The following is a 23,712-nucleotide window of genomic DNA, read 5'->3' as shown; positions in this document are numbered from 1 at the left end:
GCAACCCTACGCCCAATTGGAATCGCTCTCATTCTGAAGGCGGTTCCGACATGGAGTCCGGCAGCCCAATGGGAGAGGTGGAAATTTCCAGAACGAACGGAACCAATGGGCGCGGCCAGCGCGGCTACGATTGGCAGAGCAAAAGACCAATCTGTGTCGCAGAAGTCCGCTCCTCCCTCCGTTCGTGCAGCCTGAGATGGGTGGGTTTATAGAGCGGTGTCCAATCCTGAGGTGCGGGGGAGGCAGGGTTGAGGGAATCACTCCCCGCTGTCCAATGAGAGGGAACTGGAGATGATGGGCTGGACCTCAAGCCAATAGTAGAGCAGCACAGAGAGCCCCCTAGAAGTACTCGACCAATGAGCAGGCGAGGAAGGGGCGGGAGCCGGGGTCCCGGCAGCTTCTAGTAGGTTCCAGAAGGCGGCGCGTGCGGTTGGGATCGCGGAGCGGACGGATTCGATTCAACGGGGTTCCGGGCCGCGCTGCGCTATGGAGCAGGTGAAGGGGGAGGGGCGGGCTGAGGCCCCGAGACCGCTCGGGGACCGGCGGAGGCCAGGCCCACGGTAGGGGGCGGGGCGGGTGCCAGATCTAGGCGACCGGAGCTGGGTGCTGGTGCCGGACGGGGCGGCAGTGGGGAGGCAAGGGCCGCGGGCGGCGGGCGGGAGCGGGATCTGTAGCGAGGCCGGCCGCGGGGAGCGCCCATCGCCCCTTGGTTGGGCGAGGAGGGCCGGGAGGAGGCCACAGCTTGGGTGAGTCCGGCCAGCGGCGGGAAGAGGGTCCGCGACCGGGCCCTGAAGGCGTCCCGAAGGGGCTGCTGCAGGCTATGCTGGAGAGGGTGCGGGCCGCAGAGGGCGGGGTGGAGTTAGGCCAGGGGCCGGGGTCGGCACCCGCGAGGTAGCGCTCCGGGAGATCTGAGACAGCCGACGGAGAAACCGCTCGGGACTTAGCCACGAGGAACTTGGACGGATCCAGGGAGCGGGGATGGGAATACACTGGGTCTTAGCAGCCTGGGATCCAGTTGAGGCAAATCTTACTCTTCTGTATCTGAGAATGTGAGGGTGGGAGAGCGTTGAGCGGGGATTTGAGGAGCCGCAGACCTAGTGTAGCTGATGCAGTAAAGGGAAGGGTGCCGCAAAAGTCCTTGGAACGAATTCCATCTCTGACAGTGGTTTACAAATGTATTGCGGCCCCTCCCCCTCTTTTTGTATGCGTGTGTGTGATTGTCGAGTGACCCAGGACCGACACTTCCGAAAGGTGGGTCCGAAAGGTGGATTTCTAGCTACACTGGGGCTGTTGTAGACAATTTGCAGAGATTAACCTCTAGAAGTTATGGGCCTCTCTTGAGCATTTGGGGGGCAGAGTTTGAAGCGGCTGCTGCTTCCTTTCAGTGACTTGGTTATGTCCTCAGTAGCTTGTGGTTGTGAAAGGCCTAGAGATTTTGTTCCATTGGAAGCTGTCATTGAGCTATAATGATTCATCGGAAGAAAAAGGACAAAACAATCTCCGAGAAACCTCTACCAACATCTGAGAAATCATCTGCTCGAGAGTACTACCCTCGTCGCTCCGGGCCCATAACACTTGGGGGTGACAATTCTGAAACTATACCTGGTATTTGGTTCTTCAGGTCCATAAAACTAAGATTGCCCACACGCTCCCCTTAAATAAGACATCTCGATGGACTAGTGACTACCACCCTTTTTTTGGTGTGAGTTACAGAGCTGAGCCTTTGGTCTCTTGTAGCAGTTGCTGCTTTAGGCAAAGCTCGAGCTTCCTTGCTGTATTAAAAAGAGTGGAAATGAAGTTAATAAACTTTTTGTGCCCATATAATGCTTCAGTTGTATCTAGGATTAAATGGGCTGTAGTATAGGTGAGGAAAAATTTTCTGGAGTAAGACATTGCTCTTTTACTTTTAAGAAAGGATCTCAGCTGGGTGCAGTGGCTCGCATGTATAATCCCCAGCACTTTGGGAAGCCAAAGCGGGCGAATCACCAGAGGTCAGGAGTTCGAGACCAGCCTGGCCAACATGGTGAAACCCCCTCTGTACTAAAGGTACAAAAATTAGCGGGGCATGGTGGCGCACGCCAATAATCCCAGCTACTGGGGAGGCTGAGGCAGGGGAATCGCTTCACCCCTGGAGGCGTAGGTTGCAGTGAGCTGTGATTGTGCCACCACACTCTAGTCTAGGTGACAGAGTGAGACTCCGTCTTGAAAAAAAGAGAAAGGACCTCTTTTTGCTGTTACCAAATTTATTTTTTATTTTTTAGAGACAGGGTCTGGTTCTGTGGCCCAGGCTGAAGTGCACTGGTGGGATCATAGCTCACTGCAGCATCAAATTCCTGGCCTCAAGCGATCCTCCTGCCTCAGCCTCCTGAGTAGCTAACCACACGCCACCACAACTGGCTAATTTTTAAATTTTTTGTAGAGAGAGAGGTTTTGCTATGTTTCCCAGACCGGTCTCGAATTTCTAGGCTCAAGCTATCCTTCAGCCTTGGCCTCCCACTGCATGAGCACTAGGATTACAAGCGTGAGTCACTTTGCCTGGTCTTAAAATGTTTGTTTTTAAATCACCACCACCCATGATAGAAGTGTATGTGCAGGTAGATAGATGGTGAATGAATATTTGACTTAGGGCAGCAAACTGACATGGCAACTGTACAGATGACCTGGCATTTAACCCCAGGTGTGTTTGGGCCCATCATGTGGAAGCCATTCCTGAAAATAAATAAGACTTTGTTTTCATTTTCAACTGTGAGGTTTGTATTTCAGTTTAGAAAATACTCAAGTTGGTCTGGGTGCGGTGGCTCACACTTGTAATCCCAGCACTTTGGGAGGCAGAGGTGGGTGGATCATGAGGTCAGGTTGAGACCAACCTGTCCAGCATTGTGAAACCCCATCTGTAGTAAAAATAAAAAAAATTAAAAAATTAAAAATCGCCCCAGGGGCGGTGGCTCACGCCTGTAATCCCAGCACTTTGGGAGGCCAAGGCGGGTGGATCATGAGGTCAGGAGTTCGAAACCAGTCTGGCCAATATGGTGAAACCTTGTCTCTATTAAAAATACAAAAATTGGCCGGGCGCGGTGGCTCACGCCTGTAATCCCAGCACTTTGGGAGGCTGAGGCGGGTGGATCACGAGGTCAGGAGATCGAGACCATCCTGGCTAACATTGTGAAACCCTGTCTCTACTAAAAATACAAAAAACTAGCCGGGCATGGTGGCGGGCGCCTGTAGTCCCAGCTACTCGGAGGCTGAGGCGGGAGAATGGCGTGAACCCAGGAGGCAGAGCTTGCAGTGAGCTGAGATCGCGCCACTGCACTCCAGCCTGGGCGACACAGCAAGACTCCGTCTCAAAAAAAAAAAAAAAAAAAAAAAATACAAAAATTAGCTGGACGTGGTGGCATACTCCTGTAGTCCCAGCTACTTGGGAGGCTGAGGCAGGAGAATCGCTTAAACCCAGGAGGCGGACCTTGCAGTGAGCCGACATTGCTCCACTGCCCTCCAGCCTGGATGACAGCGAGACTCTGTCTCCAAAAAAAAACAAGTTGGACAGATTTTGAATGCTCAAGCTTGTCTTTTTTTTCAATAGGGGCCTTTCAAATAAATCCCGCAATGATATACTTCTTACATTTAACCCAACACAGGCATACAGCCATGTAACACATTCAGCAAAACAGTATTTACTGTTATGTGCCCTGTGTGCTGGTATTTTTTGTCTCACTTGGTCTCTTAAAATGCTGGTCATGACCTACAAAATTGATTTCCTGACCCACTGCTGATCAGTACTCTGTTTGAAAAATGCTTTTTTAAAGCATAGGCAAGAACTTCACCAGCTGCCTCTTGACACCACTTGAGTTTTGTTAACTCTTTGTCTTCTGCCCTCCGTGTTGGGCTCTGGGATTTTTTATCCCTTGTTTGCTTAATTTGGCAGGTTCCTTCTGCCTGTGCCTCTGTAAGGTCTCTGATTGATGGAAGTTCCTGATCTCTCTATTTCAGGATTCCAAAATCATTTCTTTCTCCCCCCCCCCCCCCCCCCCCCCCAGATAGAGTCTCACTCTGTCCCCCCGGTAAGAATGCAGTGGCGCCATCTCAGCTCACTGCAACCTCCGACTCCCAGGTTCAGGTGATTCTTCTGCCTCAGACTGCTGGGTAGCTGAGACTACAGGCATGCACCACCTCATCGGGCTAACTTTTATATTTTTAGTAGAGACGGGATTTCACCATGTTGGCCAGGCTGGTCTCGAACTGCTGACCTCAGATGATCCACCTGCCTTGGCTTCTCAAAGTGCTGAGATTACAGACTAAAATCATTTCTCTTAACAAAATTATTTCTTGCATCAATTTACTGGGTCGTGAGTGGATAATACATACAATGAGTTAGTAACTTGGGTGACATAACTATCTCACAGAACATTTACCTCTTAAAGGTATATTTTGGTCTGATGTGGTGGCTCACCTTTGGGAGACTGAGGCAGGAGGGTTGCTTTAGGCCAAGAGTTTGAGACAAGCCTGGGCAATATGGAGAGACACCATCTCTACCACAGAAAGAGAAAAACATTTAGCCAGGCGTAGTGACGTACACCTGTAGTCCCAGCTACTTAAAAGGCTGAGTTGGTCGGGCGCAGTGGCTCACACGTGTAATCCCAGCACTTTGGGAGGCCAAGGCGGGCAGATCACCTGAGGCCAGGAGTTCAAGACCAGCCTGACCAACATGGAGAAACCCCGTCTCTACTAAAAATACAAAATTAGATGGATGTGGTGGTGGTGCATGCCTGTAATCCCAGCTACTCAGGAGGCTGAGGCAGGAGACTTGCTTGAACCTGGGAGGCAGAGGTTGTGGTGAGGTGAGATCGCACTATTGCACTCTAGCTTGGGCAACCAGAGTGGAACTCCGTCTCAAAAAAAAAAGAACGAAAAAAAGAAAAAAGGCTGAGTCAGGAGGATTGCTTGAGTCCAGGAGTTGAAGGTTACAGCCAGCTGTGATCATGCCACTGCACTCCAGGCTGGGTGACAAAGTGAGATACTGTCTTTAAAAAATACATATAGGCCGGGCGCGGTGGCTCAAGCCTGTAATCCCAGCACTTTGGGAGGCCGAGACGGGCGGATCACGAGGTCAGGAGATCGAGACCATCCTGGCTAACATGGTGAAACCCCGTCTCTACTAAAAAAATACAAAAAACTAGCCGGGCGTGGTGGCGGCGCCTGTAGTCCCAGCTACTCGGGAGGCTGAGGCAGGAGAATGGCGTAAACCCAGGAGGCGGAGCTTGCAGTGAGCTGAGATCCGGCCACTGCACTCCAGCCTGGGTGACAGAGCCAGACTCCGTCTCAAAAAAAAAAATAAATAAATAAAAAATAAAAAATACATATATATGTATATATATGGCCAGGCGCGGTGGCTCACGCCTGTAATCCCAGTACTTTGGGAGGCTGAGATGGGCGGATTATGAGGTCAGGAGTTCGAGACCAGCCTGGCCAACATGGTGAAACCCCATCTCTACTAAAAATACAAAAATTAGCCAGGCGTGGTGGCGGTGTGGGGAAAAGAAAGAGAAATCAGCCTGTTATTGCGTCTATATAGAAGTAGACATAAGAGACACCATATTGTTCTGTATTTGAGATGCTGTTAATCTGTGACCCTACCCCCAACCTTGTCCTTGCAAGAGACATGTGCTGCGGTGACTCAAGGTTTAATGGATTTTGGGCTGTGCAGGATGTGTCTTTGTTAAACAGGTGCCTGAAGGCAGCTTGCTGGTTAAAAGTCATCACCATTCTCTTAATTTCAACTACCCAGGGACACTCTGCCAAAGTTCGCAGGGACCTCTGCCTAGGAAAGCTAGGTATTGTCCAAGGTTTCTCCCCATGTGATAGACTGAAACAATGCTGCTAAAAGGTTCATGGAGATGTTTGCATATGCATCTCAAGGCACAGCATTTTCCTTTAAACTTATTCATGTCACAGAGGTTTTTATTCATATGTCTTACTGCCGATTTCCTCCCTACAATGATCCTATTGTCCTGCCACTCCCTTATCTTTAAGATGATAAAGATAATTGTCAATAAATACTAAGGGAACTCAGAGAGGTACGGCGTGGGTCCTCTGGGTCCTCTGTAAGCTGAGCGCGGTCCCCTGGGCCCACTTTCTCTTTCTCTATACTTTGTCTCTGTGTCTCATTTCTTTTCTCAAGTCTCTCCTTCCACCTAATGAGAAGCACCCACAGGTGTGGAGGGGCAGACCACCCCTTCAGGCGGGAGCCTGGAATCCCAGCTACTCAGGAGGCTGAGGCAGGAGAATCGCTTGAACCCGGGAGGCAGAGGTTGCAGTAAGCCGAGATCGTGCCACTGCACTCCAGTCTGGGGACAGAGCAAGACTCTGTCTCAAAAAATAATAATAAAATGAATAAATGGCCGGGCGCGATGGCTCACGCCTGTAATCCCAGCACTTTGGGAGGCCGAGGCGGGCGGATCACAAGGTCAGGAGATCGAGACCATGGTGAAACCCCGTCTCTACTAAAAAATAGAAAAAAATTAGCCGGGCGCAGTGGCGGGCGCCTGTAGTCCCAGCTACTCGGGAGGCTGAGGTAGGAGAATGGCGTGAACCCGGGAGGCGGAGCTTGCAGTGAGCCGAGATTGCGCCACTGCACTCCAGCCTGGGCGACAGAGCGAGACTCCGTCTCAAAAAAAAAAAAAAAAAAAAAAAAATGAATAAATGAAGGAGCTTCTCGAGGGGCTGCCTGCCCTCAGGTAGGCTGCTGTGGGGCGCCTGGCCTTTTGTAGGGCAGCTCAGTGAGGAGAAACCCTTTAGTGAGGACCCTGTTAAGACAGGGCCAAGGCCTGCCTCACTATTTTTCTTTTTTTTTTTTTTTAAATTAAAAAGTAAACTTTAATGTCGAAAATGCAGACTTGGGGAGGGCAGAAAGATCACACACAAGGCTGTCACTTCACACTTGGAGGGTTGCACAGCAGCCCAGCAGAGGCACTCCTCACTTCTCAGACAGTGGGGTGGGCGGGCAGAGATGCTCCTCACTTCGCAGACCATGCAGGGGCTGGGCCGAGGAACTCCTCACTTTCCAGACAGTTCAGCGGCCAGGCAGAGGTGCCCCTCATTTCCAAGACAGAGGCGGGCGGGCAGAGGTGCTCCTCTCTTCCCAGTCAGGCAGCCGGGCAGAGGGGCTTCTTTCTTCTCCGACGGTGGGGGGGCCAGGCAGAGTTGCTTCACTTTTTCAAACTGCTGTATCCCACCGGGCGCAGCGGCTCATGCCTGTTATCCCAGCACTTTGGGAGGCTGAGGCGGATGGATCACCTGAGGTCAGGAGTTTAAGACTAGCCTGACCAATATGGTGAAACCCTGTCTCTACTAAAATTACAAAAATCAGCCGGGCATCGGGGCGGGCACCTGTAGTCCCGGCTACTTGGGAGGCTGAGACAGGAGAACCAGTTGAACCTGGGAGGCAGAGGTTGCAGTGAGCCAAGATGGCACCACTGTACTCCAGCCTGGGCGACAGAGTGAGACTCCGTCTCGAAAAACAAAACCAAACCAAACCCTGCTGTATCCCTACTTCTTGCACTCTAAATGTTTGAGAATGGAGAGGTTTAAACCACAGTAGCATTTCTTTATCCTCCATCCCCTTTATAATGTAGTAATATTTAAGAATGGCAGGAATCAATTTGGGGGGCTAGCTTGACTGTTACCCATTAATGAACATTTATCTATCATGTGGCGACATGTTGTCACACCAGGAAATGGAGACTAGTTCTTCTCTGATGGGAGGAGATGGCAACCACGCCATAGGCAGGCATCTTGCTGCTCCCAAGAAAGAGAAGCTTCCGCTGCCATCCCACAGCCTTTGGGTCACTGGAGCATGTATCAGTGCCACTCCGCCCACCTTCTTCCTGTGAGGGGTGACTAGGCCTATGCTCCATTTATCATTTGGATGCTTTGGAAATCTGTGACAAATGAATTGACTTTTCCATGAAAGGAGCCTGTGATACGTCCTGGAGTGGCTTCGTGAGCTCCATGTAGAGACAGGAAGAGTGGCAGAGCCCTCGTTCGTCACATGAGGGCTGCCATGGAGTGCAGCCTGGGCTCTTTGCCCCTGCTTATTTTTTCTTTGCTGGCTCCCTAGGGAAGGTGTGGGAAATTAAATAAATGAACTTCTTTTTTCTGATCTGTAAAGTCACCCATTTATTTGTTGGTAACTCCGGAAAAGAACGAGTGTTATCTTAAAAGTGTGTGATTAAATGGGCTGATCATAGAGAAACTGTGTGCTCCTTTCCCCTCAGGTCAGTGAGCTGAAAGAGAAAGGCAACAAGGCCCTGAGCGCGGGCAACATCGACGATGCCTTACAGTGCTACTCTGAAGCCATTAAGCTGGATCCCCACAACCACGTGCTGTACAGCAACCGTTCTGCTGCCTATGCCAAGAAAGGAGACTACCAGAAGGCTTACGAGGATGGCTGCAAAACTGTCGACCTAAAGCCTGACTGGGGCAAGGTCAGCTGTGGGCAGCGGAGGGAGAGAGGCCCTTCTGACCTTTCCAGAAATGCCATTTGGTGCCCTGAGGCTCACCTGTCCTGATAGACTGATAGTTACCTACCCACCGCCCTGTTTGAGTATCCTCCTCAGGAACGGCATTTTTCATCAAATCTAAGATAGCTGTTAGTTGTTTTACAGCCTTTATTTTTGGTACTAAGAAGGAAGAGGCTGGGGCTAGGCGTGGTGGCACATGCTGTAATCCCAACACTCTGGGAGGCTGAGGTGGGCGGATCACTTGAGGTCAGGAGTTCAAGACCAGCCTGGCCAACATAGGGAAACCCTGTTTGTACTGAAAATGCAAAAAAAATTAGCCAGGCACGGTGGCATGTGCTTGTAGTCCCATCTACTCAGTAGGCTAAGGGAGGAGGAGCACCTGAGCCTGGCAGGTGGAGATTGCAGTGAGCTGAGATCGTGCCACTGCACTCCAGCCCAGGTGACAGAGCAAGACCCTGTCTGAAAAAAAAAGGAGGAGGAGGAAGAGGCCAGGTGCAGTAGCTCACACCTGTAATCCCAACACTTTGGGAGGTTGAGGCATGAGGATTACTGGAGCCCAAGGGTTTGAGACCAGCCTGGGCAACATAAGGAGTTCCTGTCTTTACCAAAAAAATAAATAAGGAAAAAAATGCTGCTAATGAAACTGACCACAGTTGATCAGAGGTGAATGGGGTGGGGCGGATGTGCCTCTGCTATTTGGATGGATCCTTAAAGTAGCAGCCTTGGTCTTGTAGCCTACTCCTCTCCTTTTTTCTCTTTGGCCTTTCTGTGAATACTCATTTTTTCCCCCCATTAAAAGTAGAATTGTTCTTTTTTGAGTTCATCTTCTGGATTTACCTCTGGATGTTCTTTATTTTGTGTCTTTCTTTGGTGGTTTAAGGGCTATTCACGAAAGGCAGCAGCTCTAGAGTTCTTAAACCGATTTGAAGAAGCTAAGCGAACCTATGAGGAGGGCTTAAAACACGAGGCAAATAACCCTCAACTGAAAGAAGGTTTACAGAATATGGAGGCCAGGTTGGCAGGTAGGTACTACGCACAGTTTTCTTTCTTATTATTAATGGGATTAATTTTGAGTCTTCCCCCTGAGAAATGTCAGTCTGTTAGGGTATGGGACATGGTAATTCTAGTGAACTCATTTCATAGTGATGTGCTTTCCTTTACTCGGACAGAGAGAAAATTCATGAACCCTTTCAACATGCCCAATCTGTATCAGAAGTTGGAGAGTGATCCCAGGACAAGGACACTACTCAGTGATCCTACCTACCGGGAGCTGATAGAGCAGCTGCGAAACAAGCCTTCCGACCTGGGCACGTAAGTGGACGCCGCTCATTGAGGTTCTGGAAATCAGGAGGAATGCTATGCTTTTTCTTCCTGTAGCATCACAGCAGAGGGTTCTCTGCCCTAAACTGCAGTTTCTGCCTTTGCTTATTCTCTGCAGAGCAGTAGCGGGTGGTCGTTTATTTGTAATTATAGAAAGGGTCAGGGGAGCATATATCACAGTAATCTAGAATGTTCCTTGTCATCTGTATACACCTCTTGCCTGCTATCCTAGAACTCTGATCTAGTGTCAGTCCCATCCTTTCCATCTACTAAGGCCCTACTGTCTCTGTTGGTAGATCAGGGTGGAAACAGGCTTGAAGTTCATGTGTAAAGGTGTGTCTAGGCCGGGCGCGGTGGCTCAAGCCTGTAATCCCAGCACTTTGGGAGGCCGAGACGGGCAGATCACGAGGTCAGGAGATCGAGACCATCCTGGCTAACCCGGTGAAACCCCGTCTGTACTAAAAAATACAAAAAACTAGCCGGGCGAGATGGCGGGCGCCTGTAGTCCCAGCTACTCGGGAGGCTGAGGCAGGGGAATGGCGGGAACCCGGGAGGCGGAGCTTGCAGTGAGCCGAGATCACGTCACCGCAGTCCAGCCTGGGTGACAGAGCGAGACTCCCTCTCAAAAAAAAAAAAAAAAGCCGGGCGCGGTGGCTCAAGCCTGTAGTCCCAGCACTTTGGGAGGCCGAGACGGGCGCATCACGAGGTTAGGAGATCGAGACCATCCTTTTTTTTTTTTTTTTTTTTTTTTTTTTTTTTTTTTTTTTGAGACGGAGTCTAGCTCTGTCGCCCAGGCTGGAGTGCAGTGGCGCAATCTCGGCTCACTGCAAGCTCCGCCTCCCGGGTTCACGCCATTCTCCTGCCTCAGCCTCCCAAGTAGCTGGGACTACAGGCGCCTGCCACTGCGCCCGGCTAATTTTTTCTATTTTTTGTAGAGACGGGGTTTCACCATGGTCTCGATCTCCTGACCTTGTGATCCGCCCGCCTCGGCCTCCCAAAGTGCTGGGATTACAGGCGTGAGCCACCGCGCCCAGCCCAAGACCATCTTGACTAACACGGTGAAACCCTGTCTCTACTAAAAAATACAAAAAACTAGGCGGGCGCCTGTAGTCCCAGCTACTCCGGAGGTTGAGGCAGGAGAATGGCATAAACCTGGGAGGCGGAGCTTGCAGTAAGCTGAGATCTGGCCACTGCACTCCAGCCTGGGCGACAGAGCCAGACTCCGTCTCAAAAAAAAAAAAAAAAAAAGATGTGTCTAAATCTTGTACTGGTATCCATCTCTATCTCAATCCTCTGGCTCCTGAGATCAGCTATGGAAGTATACCTAAAACAACTTATTCCTCTGTGTATCTGCCAACCTTGAGGAATAAACTTGATCTCTGTGACTTGACTTTATTTTATTTTATTTATTTATTTTATTTTTTCGAGATGGAGTCTCGCTCTGTCACCTAGGCTGGAGTGCAGTGGTGTAATCTCAGATCACTGCAACATCCACCTCCTGGGTTCAAGAGATTCTCCTGCCTCAGCCTCCTGAGTAGCTGAGATTACAGGTGTACACCACCACACCTGGCTAATTTTTGTATGTTTAGTAGTAGCGACAGGTTTCACCATCTTGGCCAGGCCGGTCTCAAACTCCTGACCTCAAGTGGTCTGCCTGCCTCAGCCTCCCAAAGAGCTGGGATTACAGGTGTGAGCCACCATGCCCAGCTATCTGTGACTTCATTTTATTTATTTTTGTTGACTCTATTTTAGATGGTGTTTTGACGGTTTGAGCATTACTCAATTGTATCTCATGAGTGATGTAAAATCTAGCCATCTTTTGATGGGTGAGGAGCTTCTAAACATAGGAATCTGATTAATAGTGGGAGTTAAAAGACTGTGGGGAGAAGTAATTGCAATTTTTCTTTCTTTTTTTAAATCAATACTAGGAAACTACAAGATCCCCGGATCATGACCACTCTCAGCGTCCTCCTTGGGGTCGATCTGGGCAGTATGGATGAGGAAGAAGAGGTTGCAACACCTCCCCCACCACCCCCTCCCAAAAAGGAGACCAAGCCAGAGCCAATGGAAGAAGATCTTCCAGAGAATAAGAAGCAGGTCTTGTTTTTTCTCTCCTCACTGTCACTCATTTATAGACAACTGTTGAATGGGAACATCTGTCGACCTTGAATGACTATGATTATTATGGTTTTTTTTTTAGAGACGGAGTCTCTCTGTGTTTCCCAGGTTGGTCTTGAACTCCTGGCCTCAAGCGATTCTCCTGCTTCAGCTAGGATTATAGTCACAAGCCACTGTGCCCAGCTGTAACTATTTTGAGTGCTTTAGTATATGCTAAGCTTATGACTATTATTCATTAGAATGGTCAGCTTGTTAAAAGATCAGCTTCAGGCCAGGCACAGTGGCTCACGCCTGTAATCTCAGCACTTTTGGAGGCCGAGGTGGGTAGATAACCTAAGGTCAGGAGTTCAAGATCAGCCTGGCCAACATGGTGAAACCTCATCTCCACTAAAAATAGACAGATTAGCCAGGTGTCATGGTGGGCAGAAGAATCACTTTAACTTGGGAGGCCAAGGTTGCAGTGAGCCGAGATCTCGTCACTGCACTCCAGCCTGGGCAACAGAGCGAGACTCCATCTCAAAAAAAAAAAAAAAAAAAAAAAAAAAGATGAGTTTCACAAGAGAATTCCTAGGAGTGATGTGTAGCCAAGAGTGAGCAGCGGGAGTTGCCCTTCCCATGGACGCAACGGTAGCTTCATTGCTGCCAGTGTGAATGTTGGTCAGAGCAAGATCAGAAAGTTGGGAGTAATTCACATCCTTGTCATGATCCAGAAGAATATTGTCCACATCAATCCTTAGACCTTTGCTTCCTGGCTGGACATGGTATGCGGTTGGGAGCGTCCGCTAAGCAGCACTCTTTTGGAGCAGGAGGCATGCGCCTCAACGATTTCATTTCCCTCCTTGTAACTGGAACAGCAGATTGTTGCCAAATTTAGCACCTTGAAATGGGTAAGCGTTGGTTGTTTAGGGTGTCTCAGCTGGAAAAAGGCCCTCCACTGTGGGCGGTAGCGAGTTTTGCAAAGACTCGTGCCACTCAGCCCCTTCTCATCCTCTCACCACGCCCTCTGCTATGGTTCCCTGACAACTAAGACCCTGAGGCAGCCACAGGACCGACACCAGATCTGCTGCAGCCTCTCAGAATAAAGCCTGGTCCAAAACTCTGCTGTCCTCAACGGTTGCTTCAAGTTGAAGGCATTTCCTCTCCCCTAAAGAAGCGCTCTGCTTCCTGACAAAGATCCAGGAGAGTAGTTGGAAAAGGGGCAGTTTCAGAGCAAGCAAAGATGAAGTTAGTTTTCATTCTAATGGCTGATACTTGACTGTATTGTCTATAGCTGATTGATGAAGAGGCCTTCAGGAGAACTTGCTAGAGTTCTGTACATGTTAGCTGTATTTCAGAACTTGTGACAGATCGTAGATTCTTGCTATCTTTGTCACCTGAGTTAGATTTGCTCAGCACTCATTTCTAAACCTCATCTAGGCACTGAAAGAAAAAGAGCTGGGGAATGATGCCTACAAGAAGAAAGACTTTGACACAGCCTTGAAGCATTACGACAAAGCCAAGGAGCTGGACCCCACCAACATGACTTACATTACCAATCAAGCAGGTGAGGCCCAGAAACAAGGGGCAAGGGAATTATTGGGTATCTGAGGGAAGAAGCAAGGACTGACTGTTCCTTCTTCACCATCCTGCCTGGCAGCGGTGTACTTCGAAAAGGGTGACTACAATAAGTGCCGGGAGCTTTGTGAGAAGGCCATTGACGTGGGGAGAGAAAACCGAGAAGACTATCGACAGATTGCCAAGTAGGCTCGACCTTCCAGAATACCTTGATAGCGTGGAGGGTTTGCTGTCCAAGACTTAAGTTTCTCTGCATGGGGAGGAGGGCTGCTGGCCATAGAATCTGCTGTGTTAAGAAAGGGCTGGCAGGCTGGGCGCGGTGACTCATGCCTGTAATTCCAGCACTTTAGGAGGCCGAGGCGGGCGGATCATAAGGTTAGGAGATGGAGACCACAGTGAAACCCCGTCTCTACTAAAAATACAAAAAATTAGCTGGGCATGGTGGCAGGCGCCGGTAGTCCCAGCTACTCAGGAGGCTGAGGCAGGAGAATGGTGTGAACCTGGGAAGCAGAGTTTGCAGTGAGCTGAGATTGCACCACTGCACTCCAGCCTGGGTGTCAGAGCGAGACTCTGTCTGCAAAAGAAAAAGGGGCTGGCAAGAAGGTCACCGCAGAGAAGACAAAAGGTGTTGAAGGCAGTGATGCGGGTCTTTCTAGTTGCAGGTGTGTTTTTCTGCAGGAGCTGACCTTACCTGTTTGTCCTAAGCAGTCCTTGTCTGTCTCTCTTTTTTAGAGCGTATGCTCGAATTGGCAACTCATACTTCAAAGAAGAAAAGTACAAGGATGCCATCCATTTCTATAACAAGTCTCTAGCAGAGCACCGAACCCCAGATGTGCTCAAGAAATGTCAGCAGGTGGGTAGGAAAGGAATAGGGGTATTTTCTTGTTTTCCTAATAATTGAGCCATTTTTACTGTTTTATTTAATAACGAACTTGACCTTTTTTTTTTTTTTTTTTTTTTTCTTCTTTGAGATAAGGTCTCACTCTTTTGCCTAGACTGAATGAAGTACAGTGGCACAGTCATGGCTCACTGCACTCTCACCCTCCTGGGCTTCATTGATCTTCCCACCTCAGCCTCCTGAGTAACTAGGATTAGAGGCGTGTGCCACTACGTCCAGCTAATTTTTTATTTTTTATTTTTTGAGACAGAGTCTCGATCTGTCACCCAGCCTGGAGTGCAGTGGCACGGTCTCTGTTCACTGCAACCTCAGCCTTCCAGGTTCAAGCAGTTCTGCCTCAGCCTCCCGAGTAGCTAAGACTACAGGTGCGCACCACTACGTCCAGCTAATTTTGGGGGGTTTTGTTTTGTTTTGTTTTGTTTTGTTTTTGAGACGAAGTCTCGCTCTGTCGCCCAGGCTGGAGTGCAGTGGCGCGATCTGGGCTCATTGCAAGCTCCGCCTCCTGGGTTCACGCCATTCTCCTGCCTCAGCCTTCCGAGTAGCTGGGACTACAGGCGCCCGCCACCTTGCCGGGCTAGGTTTTTGTATTCTTTTTTTAGTAGAGACGGGGTTTCACCGTGTTAGCCAGGATGATCTCAATCTCCTGACCTCGTGATCCGCCCGTCTCGGCCTCCCAAAGTGCTGGGATTACAGGCTTGAGCCACCACACCCGGCCAATTTTTGTATTTTTAATAGAGATGGAGTTTCACTATATTGGCCAGGCTGGTCTCAAAATTCCTGACCTCATGATCCATCCACCTCGACCTACCGAAGTACTGGGATTACAGGCCACTGCGCCTGGCCACATCCAGCTAATTTTTTTATTATTTGTAGAGAAGGGGGTCTCACTGTGTTGCCCAGGTTGGTCTTGAACTCCTGAACTCTAGTGATCCGCCCTCCTCAGCCTCCCAAAGTGCTGGAATTAACAGGCGTAAGCCACTATGCCTGGCTGAACCTGACATTTTTTTAGGTAGTGGCTTTGGTCATCTTACATGATTCTTTTTCTGTCATTTAACAGTGACAACATACAGGAAGTGATCTGGTTTTTGGTTTTGTTTTGTTTTATTTTTTGCAGTTTTTTGTATTGGTCAAGATTTCAACCCTAAATGTGTCAATATTGAGGGCCTGTGCATTAAGAGTGTTAATAGTGGCCGGGCGCATAGTCTCAGCTACTTGGGAGGCTGAGGCAGGAGAATGGCGTAAACCCGGGAGGCGGAGCTTGCAGTGAGCTGAGATCCGGCCACTGCAGTCCAGCCTGGGCAACAGAGCAAGACTCTGTCTCAAAAAAAAAAAAAAAAAAAGAGTGTTAATAGTTCTTGTAACATAACACTTTGACTATTTTATACAACTATAATGATGTGAATCAGGCCAATTGTCATAAATTATGTAGGGTGTGACTTTATATTCACAAAAGGATTGGTGAGAAAATGAATTGTGCTAGTGAGGTGTGCGTCCTTTTCATACAGGGCTTATTTTTGTACCAAGTGTTGTGTCAGTGCCATTCATTCTCTTTTATGGTAATCCCAGCACTTTGGGAGGCCTAGGCGGGTGGATCATGAGGTCAGGAGATAGAGACCATCCTGGCTAACACGGTGAAACACCGTCTCTACTAAAAATACAAAATATTAGCCTTGCATGGTGGCAGGCACCTGTAGTCCTAGGTACTCAGGAGGCTGAGGCAGGAGAATGACGTGAACCCGGGAGGCAGAGCTTGCAGTGAGCTGAGATCGCACCACTGCAGTGCAGCCTGGGAGACAGAGCGAGACTCCGTCTCCAAAAAAAAAACAAAACTGTAAATTTCTTTTAAAAACTTGCCAGCAGGCCGGGCACGGTGGCTCAAGCCTGTAATCCCAGCACTTTGGGAGGCCGAGACGGGTGGATCATGAGGTCACGAGATCGAGACCATCCTGGCTAACACGGTGAAACCCCGTCTCTACCAAAAAATACAAAAAACTAGCCAGGCGTGGTGGCGAGCGCCTATAGTCCCAGCTACTCGGGAGGCTGAGGCAGGAGAATGGCGTAAACCTGGGAGGTGGAGCTTGCAGTGAGCTGAGATCCGGCCACTGCACTCCAGCCTGGGCGACAGAGCGAGACTCCCTCTCAAAAAAAAAAAAAACAAAACTTGCCAGCAATAGCAAGGACCATAGCAATAGCTCACGCCTGTGATCCCAGCACTTTGGGAGGCCAAGGCGGGCGGATCACAAAGTCAGGAGATCGAGACCATCCTTGCTAACATGGTGAAGCCCCATCTCTACTAAAAAAATACAAAAAAAAAAAAAAAACTAGCTGGGTGTGGTGGTGAGCGCCTATAGTCCCAGCTACTCAGGAGGCTGAGACAGGAGAATGGCATGAATCCGGGAGGTGGAGCTTGCAGCGAGCCGAGATCGTGCCACTGCACTCCAGCCTGGGTGACAGAGCGAGACTCCGTCTCAAAAAAAAAAAAAAAAAAAAAAAAAAAGCTTGTCAGCAATACTCTGAAAATTAAAATCCTAATATTTAGATGATTATGAGTGTTTAAATTACTATTCCAATAATTACGTTTTGTAGGCAGAGAAAATCCTGAAGGAGCAAGAGCGGCTGGCCTACATAAACCCCGACCTGGCTTTGGAGGAGAAGAACAAAGGCAACGAGTGTTTTCAGAAAGGTGCTGCCTACAGCTTGGGGATCGGGGGGAGCAGTGCTGCGTGTGCCTCCCATGCCAGGCTGTGGGGTAATATGGCCAGCTATATGTGGGGGCCTTTTGCTTTTTAAAAGATAGACTTTGTTTTTCTTCCCCAGGGGACTATCCCCAGGCCATGAAGCATTATACAGAAGCCATCAAAAGGAACCCGAAAGATGCCAAATTATACAGCAATCGAGCTGCCTGCTACACCAAACTCCTGGAGTTCCAGCTGGCACTCAAGGTGAGGAGACCTGTGGGGGTGGCCATTACTGTAAGCCTGCACGTGAGGAGTGGGTTTTCCCTCTGTTTTCATCAACATTGGGTTGATGATGATGTTTGAGACAGTGTCTCACTCTGTCCTGCCTCGGCCTCCTGAGGAGCTAGGACCACAGGCACATACCACCACATCCTGCTTCATTTTAAATTTTTTTGTAGAGTTGGGGTCTTGCTGTGTTGCCTAGATTTATAGTGGTGTGTGTGTGTTAAATATGGGACCTGTATCTAACTGGTCCTGGCCCATGGAGTTATTACTGGTTGGCAGTACATTGGAAGGCGGGTCCTTTCACCCCTGTATCCTTCCTCTTTTTTCTTTGTTTTTGCCTTTTTAAGCATTTTTAAGAAGTGGAATTGCTGGGCCATGTGGTGTCTGTGTTTACTTTTTTTGTTTGTTTGTTTGTTTGAGACAGAGTTTCGCTCAGCTGCCCAGGCTGGAGTGCCGTGGCACGATCTCGGCTCACTGCCACCATCTCCCGGGTTCAAGCAGTTCTCCCATCTCATCTTCCCAAGTAGCTGGGATTACAGGCACCCGCCATCATGCCCGGCGAATTTTTTGTATTTTAGTGGAGACGAGGTTTCACCATGTTGGCCAGGCTGGCCTTGAATTCCTGACCTCAGGTGATCCACCCGCCTCAGCCTCCCAAAGTGCTAGGATTACAAGCGTGAACCACTGCGCCTGGTTCCCCCCCGCCCACACTTTTTTTTTTTTGAAGACAAGGTCTGGCTCTGTCGCCCACGGTGGCTGGAGTGCAGTGGCACGATCTCAGCTCACTGCAACCTCTGCTTCCCCAGCTTAAGCCATCCTCCCACCTCAGCCTCCTAAGTAGCTGGGACTATAGGTGTGCACCACTGCACCCTGCTAATTTTTTTTTTTTTTTTTTTTTTTTGAGAGGGAGTCTCGCTCTGTCACCGAGGCTGGAGTGCAGTGGCGCAATCTCGGCTCACTATTTTTTTTTTTTTTTTTGAGACACAGTCTGGCTCTGTCGCCCAGGCTGGAGTGCAGTGGCCGGATCTCAGCTCACTGCAAGCTCCGCCTCCCGGGTTTACGCCATTCTCCTGCCTCAGCCTCCCGAGTAGCTGGGACTATAGGCGCCCGCCACCTCACCCGGTTAGTTTTTTGTATTTTTTTTAGTAGAGACGGGGTTTCACCGTGTTAGCCAGGATGGTCTCGATCTCCTGACCTCGTGATCCGCCCGTCTCGGCCTCCCAAAGTGCTGGGATTACAGGCTTGAGCCACCGCGCCCGGCGGCTCACTATTTTTTAGTAGAGATGGAGTTTCACCATGTTAGCCAGGATGGTCTCGATCTCCTGACCTCGTGATCCGCCCTCCTTGGCCTCCCAAAGTGCTGGGATTACAGGCGTGAGCCACCGCGCCTGGCCAATTTTTGTATTTATTTTATAGAGACAGTGTTTCACCATGTTTTCCCAGGCTGCTCTCAAACTCCTGGGCTCAAGCAGTCCTCCTGCCTTGGACTTCCAGAGTGCTGGGATTACAGGCATGAGCCACTGCACCCGGCCTACGTTTAATTTTTGAGGAGCCGCCATGTTTTTCAGCGGCTGTACCATCCTTCCTTGCTTTTCTGTTTTGCTCAGCTAGGTAGGTCTGCTGTTCTCAGTCATATCAAGTTTGGTCAAATACGATTGTTTGACACTGTGAATGGAGTTCCCATCATTCTCTTGAATATCAGCCACCCTGCCTCTTTCAGCAGTTTTTTTTTTTAACTGTTCTCTAGCTGACAAACCTGGACCATATTGTGGGAAGGTGACAAAGTGTGACCCGTCTAGAAACAACCATACCTGGGTTTGTGTTGGTTTTTATATTTTGTGCCACTGTCTTCTGGGTCTGTGTCTCGGCCTAGAGACATCATTTCTACTAGTAGGATTGTACAAGAGTCATGTCAAAAGCATATTGATTTGTGAGGCAAAGAATAGCAGGTTGTCAGTCACCTCGGAGGTGGGCAGTGCTTTCCCAATCATGAGAGCGTGGAGAAAGAATGAATGGGATTGCTGCTGCTGTCCCAGCTTCTTGGTGGAAGGGTTGGAATTAAGCCCAGGTGAGCTCAGTGTACTGCATAATGTTCTCTTCCTCATGATTTCTTTCTTTGAAGATGTTTCAAAGAGAATACATAGTGAATATCTGGTGTATCTTCAACCTTTATCTGACAGTTAAATGCTGACCTTTTTTGCTGAACTGTTTGCAAAAGGAAATTGTATACATTTGGCACTTAGAATGAGACATCCAAGTCTTGTGCACGCATTGCCTGAAAAGACTCCCTGTCCAGTGCAGCACTGTCAGCTCACACAGCCTCACCAGACCAAGGCCTGATACCATCTGCCGTCTGTCCATCCATACTCAGACTTGCCCACTTCTCCAAAAATATGTTGGTTTTTTTTTTTTTTTTTTTTTTTTTTTTGAGACGGAGTCTTGCTCTGTATCCCGGGCTGGACTGCAGTGGCCAGGTCTCAGCTCACTGCAAGCTCCGCCTCCCGGGTTCACGCCATTCTCCTGCCTCAGCCTCCGGAGTAGCTGGGACTACAGGCGCCCGCCACCTCGCCCGGCTAGTTTTTTGTATTTTTAGTAGAGACGGGGTTTCACCGTGTTAGCCAGGATGGTCTTGATCTCCTGACCTCGTGATCCGCCCGTCTCGGCCTCCCAAAGTGCTGGGATTACAGGCTTGAGCCACCGCGCCCGGCCAAAAATATGTTTTAAAACTCGGGGTTTTTAAATTTATTTTATTTTATTTTATTTTATTTTGAGACAGAGTTTCTCTCTTGTTGCCCAGGCTGGAGTGGCAATGGCATGATCTTGGCTGACTGCAACCTCCGCCTCCCACGTTCAAGCGATTCTCCTGCCTCAGCCTCCCAAGTAGCTGGGATTATTACAGGTGCAGCCACCAGCACAGCAATTTTTTTTTTTTTTTTTTTTTTGAGATGGAGTTTCACTCTTGTTGCCCAGGCTAGAGTGCAATGGCACGATCTCAGCTCACTGCGGCCTCTGCCTCCCAGGTTCAAGCAATTCTTCTGCCTCAGCCTCCTTAGTAGCTGGGATTATAGGCATGTGCCACCACGCCCAGCTAATTTTGTATTTTTAGTAGAGAAGGGGTTTCTCCATGTTGGTCAGGCTGGTCTTGAACTCCCGACCTCAGGTGATCCACCCGCCTTGGCCTCCCAAAGTGCTGGGATTACAGGCATGAGCCACCGCACCTGGCTTTTTGTTTTGTTTTGTTTTGTTTTGTTTGTTTTTTAAGTAGAGACGGAGTTTCACCATGTTGGCCAGGCTGGTCTCGAACTCCTGACCTCAGGTGATCCACCCACCTCAGCCTCCCAAAGTGCTGGGATTACAGGCATGAGCCACCGCGCCCGGCGTTGTTTTGTTTTTTAATCACCAGTGGTTTTGGATTCCAAAGCTCTCAGTACCAAGGCCCATGCATTTGGTCTAGCTGTCATGTACTCTTCAGTTTCTCAAACTGGAATTGTCCCCCACTATGTGTTTTTCATAGCATCAGCCTCTTGCAGAGTCCGGGCAGTTTGTCTTTTGTGGGATGATCCATCATCTGGAGTTGTCTTTTCTGGTGTCATCACCTCTGTGTGGTGCTGGATGAGGTGTTAGTTGGAAGTTCACATGCTTGAGCTGCCTGTAGTGAGTTTGTCCAAGGGAATGAGCCTAATTTCTTTCTGCTGCTTCATTCTAGGACTGTGAGGAATGTATCCAGCTGGAGCCGACCTTCAGTAAGTACCTTTCTGCTGCCTGTCCCCTGTCTCTAGCCAAAAGATTAGAGAAGGAAAGGGCAAGCCCTTTGTCTACCTGTGTGTCCTTGGGACCTGTAGCATTTAGGATCCAGCATCAGCAGGTGTGAACAGTGTTGATGTGCAGGTGAAGAAGTGCAAGGAGCAGCCTTGGGCGCTGCATTTGGATAACGCACCACCTCTCCTGTCTGTAGTCAAGGGTTATACACGGAAAGCTGCTGCCCTGGAAGCGATGAAGGACTACACCAAAGCCATGGATGTGTACCAGAAGGCGCTAGACCTGGACTCCAGCTGTAAGGTGGGGCTGCTTCTGGGGCTCCAGGGCTACCCCTGCCTCTTTCTCTGTTGGGTCTTTTCCACGTTCAGTCCCTGATTTCTTCCCTGTCACCTCCATTTCTCTGTTTCTGTCTTACTTACTCTGTCTTCCCTTGTCAGTTACCTCTGTTATCTTGGACCTGCTGAAGTAGTGAGCTGGGTGGTGCCAACACTCTTCCCTTTTGTCTCTTCTGGACTGCAGGAGGCGGCAGACGGCTACCAACGGTGTATGATGGCGCAGTACAACCGGCACGACAGCCCCGAAGATGTGAAGCGACGAGCCATGGCCGACCCCGAGGTGCAGCAGATCATGAGTGACCCAGCCATGCGCCTTATCCTGGAACAGATGCAGAAGGACCCCCAGGCACTCAGCGAGTACGTAGAGTCAAAGAGGTGGCCTTGCTGGAAATGGAGAACAAAAGCAGGCAGATGAGCGCACACAGCTGGGAGGGATGTGCTCGGTATGGGAGGAAGAGGAATTCTGTCATTCTTCCTAAACTTGAGGAGATTGGTAGTGGGTGGAAAGCTGGAAGGGCCTTGTTTGTCATGATAGCGTAAGCAGTCATTTGGAAAGGCCCATTTAGCTGGGAGAAAGGTCTTGGCTGGAAGCTGTGTCGTGGGCTCGGAGTAGGACTGGCAAGTTCTGTGGAGTGGAGCAGGCCTCCGCAGCTCTGCACCCCAGGCCTCGCCAGGATCCCTCCCTGCCGGGGCCTTCTGTAGAGGGGGTTGAATTGGGGCTTGCTCTGAGAGGAAGTAAGATTTTAAAGGTTGTCTCATTTCACATAACTGCCTCTTCCTCTGTAGACACTTAAAGAATCCTGTAATAGCACAGAAGATCCAGAAGCTGATGGATGTGGGTCTGATTGCAATTCGGTGATGACTTGTTCATCCCCCTTCCCTTCGCCCTCATGTGGAAAGAGGAGCTGGGACCGCGGCGAGCAGCACGGAGCGAAAGGGAGAGCAGGGGAGAGAAGGCCTCATCTCTCTATATTTATACATAACCCCGGGGAAGACACAGAGACTCGTACCTGCGCTGTTTGTGCCACCGCTGCCTCTGGGCCCTCCCAGCACACGCATGGTCTCTCCACCGCTGCCCTCGAGTTCCGTATCTCCTTCCCCTGCCCCCAGTTGCTGTCTCGGCTGCTCTCCCATAGTTGGTTATTTTTTATTTGGGGCAGTGGGCATGTATGGGGAGGGGAGGGGGTTCTTCCAGCCTCAGGTCCCAGCTGTCTCACGTTGTTTATTCCGCGTCCCCTTCTCCAATAAAACAAGCCAGTTGGGCGTGGTTATATGTTGCTTTGGCCTTGAGTGTTTTTTTGTTTTGTTTTGTTTTTTTAACCAAGAGTTTGTCTTGCAGGGGCTGCTCTTGGAACCTGATCTGCTCTGCTCTTTGGGGTGGGCTTAGAAGGAGTCAGGTGGCTTGGCACACAGCTCCATGGCTTTGCTGAGAGGGTTGCTAGGTGGCGCTGTTGCTCAGCGGCTGGAAGGACATCTGGAGGCTTCCCCACCCCCAAGTGGTACTAATGAGAGGTTCAGATAAGCTTTGGGGTGTCCCCAGTGCTGTTAGTTCTCCACATTATAGTCCCAAAGTTAGAAACTGGCTAGATCCAGAGAACAGGATTCCAGTGTGACCTCTGTGGGGGAAGGGCAGCTATACTGTCAGTTGCTGTTAGATTTAGCAGTTGGGTCATGGATTGTTTTTGTTCTGTTGTTTGAGACGGAGTCTCAGGCCAGAGTGCAGTGGTGCGATCTCAGCTCACTGCAACCTCCACCTCCTGGGTTCAAGCGATTCTTCTACCTCAGCCTCCCCAGTAGCTGGAATTACAGGAGCTCGCTACCACACCCAGCTAATAATTGTATTTTAGTGGAGACAGCTGTTTTGCCATATTGGCCAGGCTAGTCTCAAACTCGACCTCAAGCGATTCGCCTGCCTCAACCTCCTAAAGTGCTGGGATTACAGGCATGAGCCACTGCACCCCACTGGGTGATGGGTTTTTATTTGTTTGTTCTTTTTTTTTTTTTTTTTTTTTGAGAGGGTCTTGCTCTGTCGCCCAGGCTGGAGTGCAATGGCACGATCTCGGCTCACTGCAAGCTCCGCCTCCCCAGTTCACGCCATTCTCCTACCTCAACCTCCTGAGTAGCTGGGACTACAGGCATCCGCCACCACGCCTGGCTAATTTTTTTTTTTTTGTATGTTTAGTAGAGACAGGGTTTCACCATGTTAGCCAGGATGGTCTCAATTTCCTGACCTCGTGATCTACCCGCCT

At 49.7% G+C, this 23,712-nt stretch overlaps 1 protein-coding gene across 1 annotated transcript; it reads left to right on the top strand.

Annotated features, from left to right (window-relative positions):
• Window positions 1-382: 382 nt before the first annotated feature.
• On the top strand, window positions 383-22,741 carry STIP1 (stress induced phosphoprotein 1). Its single transcript, XM_037999153.2, has 14 exons — window positions 383-495; window positions 8,271-8,480; window positions 9,397-9,538; window positions 9,686-9,827; window positions 11,765-11,933; window positions 13,371-13,497; window positions 13,591-13,693; window positions 14,241-14,361; window positions 16,993-17,089; window positions 17,224-17,348; window positions 21,076-21,112; window positions 21,325-21,428; window positions 21,648-21,820; window positions 22,250-22,741. The coding sequence occupies exons 1-14, from the start codon at window positions 487-489 to the stop codon at window positions 22,320-22,322; spliced, it is 1,632 nt and encodes a 543-aa protein (XP_037855081.1). The 5' UTR covers window positions 383-486; the 3' UTR covers window positions 22,323-22,741.
• The last annotated feature ends 971 nt before the right edge of the window (window positions 22,742-23,712 follow it).

Source organism: Chlorocebus sabaeus, chromosome 1 (genome assembly GCF_047675955.1).
Source record: "Chlorocebus sabaeus isolate Y175 chromosome 1, mChlSab1.0.hap1, whole genome shotgun sequence".
NCBI lineage: Eukaryota > Metazoa > Chordata > Mammalia > Primates > Cercopithecidae > Chlorocebus > Chlorocebus sabaeus.
This window is presented reverse-complemented; position numbering and strand designations above follow the sequence as displayed.

Coding starts and splice junctions, on each gene's coding strand:
- STIP1 (XM_037999153.2), top strand. Junction 9,539..9,685: donor TATGGAGGCCAGGTTGGCAG/GTAGGTACTACG, acceptor TTACTCGGACAG/AGAGAAAATTCATGAACCCT. Junction 9,828..11,764: donor AAGCCTTCCGACCTGGGCAC/GTAAGTGGACGC, acceptor AATCAATACTAG/GAAACTACAAGATCCCCGGA.